Raw genomic sequence first — 5,000 nt, 5'->3', positions numbered from 1 at the left:
GAAACTTTCAGTCCAGTTTTCAGAGTCGAAGTTCAGTTTAGTTCAGTTCAGTGTTGTTTAATTTTCACTGCTGAAAGTCCAAACACTGAAGAGCAAATCCATCGATGCGCAGCTCCACGAGTCCCAAACCAAGCAAGCCAGTGGTGACCGTGACGAGGAACAAAACTTCACCAATTGACAAAAGTGAAGGAAAAAAGCTCGAGAGAGACCAGGCTCAGTTGGGCATGGTTATTTCTCCTCTTGCTAAACTTCTTGTGCAGAGCTGCAGTCTAGGCGCCGGAGGCTGGAGAACGCTGGATGTCCATCATGGAGAATGTACTTGTTACATCATTACAGACTCATTTCTCTATATTATCTCTTATACTTTATATTATTTACTAAAATGTCAATTAAAGCCACTTTGTTAAACTGCAGAGTTGAATTTTCAACATTAAAAGTCGACAGAGCAGGGATAAACTTCCCATAATGCAATTCACAAACGTTAATAAACAGAAACTGTTGATTAACAGGTATTTTTAACAGTGTAGGGGGTTTTAGCCAAATGGAATAAAACAGGGTATAATCAGAAACCATCATTTCTTTACCCAGTATAAAAATGTCCTTTGAATGACAAACACAGTTGAGTGTGATGTGAGTGACGGATCTGTCGCTGCTTTAGACGGGCTCTCGCGGGTCTGCGCTGGTAAAAGCCGAGTTTAAAAGTTAATTGCTTTGCTGTTACCTGTCAGCTATTTCCAGCATTAACTGCAGATACTAATGAGAACTGGGCAAACTGAGAATCAGAGGCAGGAAAAAAAAGCATGAAGACTTAAAGACGTTGAGCCCGTCAGCGCCAGCCCATGGTCTTTCTTCTACCACCAGCCACTTTTTTCATTAAATCTTCAACGCATTTCTGGCACTTTTTATTATCTCCAGTGAAAGGCATTTGCATTTCATGTTTACTATTCTTCCACGGAGACTGTAATGAAATGGAATTGAATATTTTATGATTTTTTAATGATGTTTTTCCTCTAAAGTGTCGAGAGTGTAGCCTTCAGCGTGGAAAACTGAAAATGAGCATCCGGTCGGGACTAGAGGCCATCTTTCTGCGCTCGGTCACTTCATTTTAGTTCATTCAGCCGGTTGTTGTTCACTAACCAGGCATCTATAATGTGTCCTTTTTGTCTGTCGTTTGGTTTCTATTCACTGGTGCGCAGTCCAGCTTTGCTGCAATTTTTATTCATTCATTCATTCATTCATTTTCTTTTTGGCTTAGTCCCTTTATTAATCTGTGGTCGCCACAGCGGAATGAACCGCCAACTTATCCAGCATATGTTTTACATAGCAGATGCCCTTCTTGCTGCAACCCATAAACACCCAATCACACACATACACTACAGCCAATTTAGCTTACCCAATTCACCAGCGGACTTGTGGGGGAAACCGGAGCACCCGGAGGAAACCCTCACCAACATGAGGAGAACATGCAAACTCCACACAGAAAGGCCAACTCACATAACTGAGACTCGAATCCGGCGATCTTCTTGCTGTGAGGCTACAGTGCTAACCACTGAGACACTGTGTTGCCCCTAAGCTATAAGGATTAGTGTATAATGTGCTTCCAGAAATATAATCAGGTGCAAGTTTTAGAATGTGAAGAATTTGCCACAAATCATAAACAATAACAGCTAATAACTTGAGTAATTATTTACCCATTTTTTTAAGAGCGAAATAATAATAATAATAATAATAATAATAATAATAATAGGGCATCATGTTAGCGCAGTGGTTAGCACAATCGCCTCACAGCAAGAAGTTCGCTGGTTTGAGCTTCGGCTGGGTCAGTTGGCATTTCTGTGTGGAGTTTGCATGTTCTCCCCCGTGTTGGTGTGGGTTTCCTCCAGGTGCTCCGGTTTCCCCCACAAGTCCAATGACAAGTAGTACAGGTGAATTTGGTAGGCTAAATTGTCCTTAGTGTATGTGTGTGAATGAGTGTGTATGGGTGTTTCCTATTGATGGGTTGCAGCTGGAAGGCCATCCGCTGTGTAAAACATGTGCTGGATAAGTTGGCGGTTCATTCCGCTGTGGCAACCCCTGATTAATAAAGGGAATTTAAGTCGAAAATATCTAAGCCGAAAATAAAAAGAAAGAATGAATAATTGAATAATAATAATGAGCATTATAGATAGATAGATAGATAGATAGATAGATAGATAGATAGATAGATAGATAGATAGATAGATAGATAGATAGATAGATAGATAGATAGATAGATAGATAGATAGATAGATAGATAGATAGAACCATAGATAGATAGATAGATAGACAGACAGATAGACAGACAGACAGACAGACAGACAGACAGACAGACAGACAGACAGATAGATAGATAGATAGATAGATAGATAGATAGATAGATAGATAGATAGATAGATAGATAGATAGATAGATAGATAGATAGATAGATAGATAGAACCATAGATAGATAGATAGATAGACAGACAGATAGACAGACAGATAGACAGATAGATAGATAGATAGATAGATAGATAGATAGATAGATAGATAGATAGATAGATAGATAGATAGATAGATAGATAGATAGAACCATAGATAGATAGACAGATAGAACCATAGATAGATAGATAGACAGACAGACAGACAGACAGACAGACAGACAGACAGATAGATAGATAGATAGATAGATAGATAGATAGATAGATAGATAGACAGATAGATAGATAGATAGATAGATAGATAGATAGATAGATAGATAGAACCATAGATAGATAGATAGACAGATAGATAGATAGATAGATAGATAGATAGACAGATAGAACCATAGATAGATAGATAGATAGATTTAGAAGGAGGTAAAGGAAACATCTTTGCATTTAAAATGACATACAGTAACTGTGCGAATGGCACTTAATGCCAGTTGTCATAAGCATGCATAAAATCTCATTCCTGTTCATGACATGATAAGAAAGGTTTTCTAAACGTCTTACGAACACCTCCTTCAAAACTAATGTGGTAAAATACTGTGATCATAAATCATTTATTACCATGCTAAACTTCAGTCTCTGGTGTGTTTCAGAATTTCCATCAGCACCTTCACAGACTTCCAGACATCCACACGGACGCAGCGTCCCGACTCCGTCCTCCGACAGCAGATTCAGAGGCGTCAGGAACACCAGCTCGCCCTTCCCATGATGCCTCAGTCTACAGGCACAAACCAGCTGATCAAGATGGCAGTGTGGGGTCTGTCAGCCACGCTGGGGGCAGCTGCGCTGGCGGTGGCACAGACCGCACTGGACTGGGCTCCAGAGTTCCTCTCTCAGCTCTTCTAAACCAAACATCTCCTTAATCAGTGCCAAACTGCAGTCACAAATACATCAGTACACACAGAGGGAGGGAAACAAGGGCGCATTTATTCTCCTTTTTCTTATTTATTTCAAGAAGAGTCAGAGTTGCATGATGTAAATTCAACAGTTTTGAAAGAAATCCAATTTGCAAACTTAATCTAAGAAAGCCAAAATAGTATAAAGTTGTTATATTGGAATTCAAGAAAAACAGAGTCAGTGCATAATTTGTAAGACTCTTTATTTTAAGAGAAAAAATTATGTGATAAAAAATGTAAAGATGGTACAAGGGTGCTTTTATTCTCATTTATTTTAAGAAAAGTCAGAATTGTAAGATGTAAACTCAGAATTTTCTGGGGAAAAAAAAAACCATACAGATTTAAACTGAGAAAAGTGACAAAAATTAAATTGTATTATGCAAACTTAAAATAAGTTTGCAATTTTATATAAAGAAAAAAGTGACAATTATAAGATATAAACTTGAAATTAAATTTGTAAGATGTAAACTCTTAATTATAAGAGCAATGTTAAAATTATCTGATGAAAACATGTAAAGACAGAGAGAGTGAAAAAAGGGTGCATTTATTCTAGTTTTTCTTTATTTATTTGAAGAAGAGTCCGAGTTGCATGATGCTAACTCAACCATTCTGAAAGAAATCCAAACTGCAACATGCAAAGTTAAACTGAGAAAGAGCCAAAAAAGTGAAAACTTTTATATTGAATTGCAAGAAAAAAAGTCAACGTATAGGTTGTAAGACTCTTTATTTGAAGAGAAATGCAAAGAAATGTCAAAATTATGTGATGAAAAAATGTAAAGACAATCGGTGCTTTCTTATTTATTACAAGAGAAGTCAGAATTGTAAGATGTAAAATATGAATTTTGTAAAAAATTAAATTATATATATATATATATGCAAATTTGAACTGAGAAAAGTGATTTAAAAACATTGTATTTCAACAAAAAAATCAAAATTATGTGATTTAAACTCGTAAAAAATCATTTTAAAGACATAAACTCTGAATTATAAGAAAAATATCTAAGAAACGTCAAAATTTAGTGATTATAAATTGTATAGACGGCAATAATGTTAGAAACCAAGCCATGTTTATTTGCTTTTATTCTTATTTATTCCAAGAAAAGTCAGAGTTGCATGATGTAAATTCAACAGTTTTGAAAGAAATCCAATTTGCAACATGCAAACTTAATCTGAGGAAGCCAAAATAGTATAAAGTTGTTATATTGAAATTCAAGAAAAACAAAGTCAGTGCATAATTTGTAAGACTCTTTATTTTAGGAGAAAAAATGATGTGATAAAAAATGTAAAGATGGTACAAGGGTGCTTTTATTCTCATTTATTTTAAGAAAAGTCAGAATTGTAAGATGTAAACTCAGAATTCTCTAGGGAAAAAAACCCCCACACAGATTTAAACTGAGAAAAGTGACAAAAATTAAATTGTTATATGCAAACTTAAAATAAGTTTACAATTTTATATAAAGAAAAAAGCGACAATTATAAGATATAAACTTGAAATTAAATTTGTAAGGTGTAAATTCTTAATTATAAGAGCAATGTTAAAATTATCTGATTAAAACATGTAAAGTCAGAGAGAGTGAAACAAGGGTGCAATTATTCTAGTTTTTCTTTATTTATTGTAAGA

At 35.4% G+C, this 5,000-nt stretch overlaps 1 protein-coding gene across 1 annotated transcript in view; it reads left to right on the top strand.

The window, feature by feature from the left end:
- Positions 1-3,698, top strand: part of zgc:63863 (uncharacterized protein LOC393372 homolog) — a 39,372-nt gene extending 35,674 nt beyond the window's left edge. Inside the window, exon 8 of the mRNA XM_056479745.1 lies at positions 3,077-3,698. Coding sequence (XP_056335720.1) covers positions 3,077-3,329 — 253 coding nt within the window. The 3' untranslated portion in view covers positions 3,330-3,698. The remainder of the gene's footprint in view (positions 1-3,076) is intronic.
- The last annotated feature ends 1,302 nt before the right edge of the window (positions 3,699-5,000 follow it).

The sequence above is a fragment of the Danio aesculapii genome, chromosome 19, assembly GCF_903798145.1.
Source record: "Danio aesculapii chromosome 19, fDanAes4.1, whole genome shotgun sequence".
Taxonomy (NCBI): Eukaryota; Metazoa; Chordata; class Actinopteri; order Cypriniformes; family Danionidae; genus Danio; species Danio aesculapii.
This window is presented reverse-complemented; position numbering and strand designations above follow the sequence as displayed.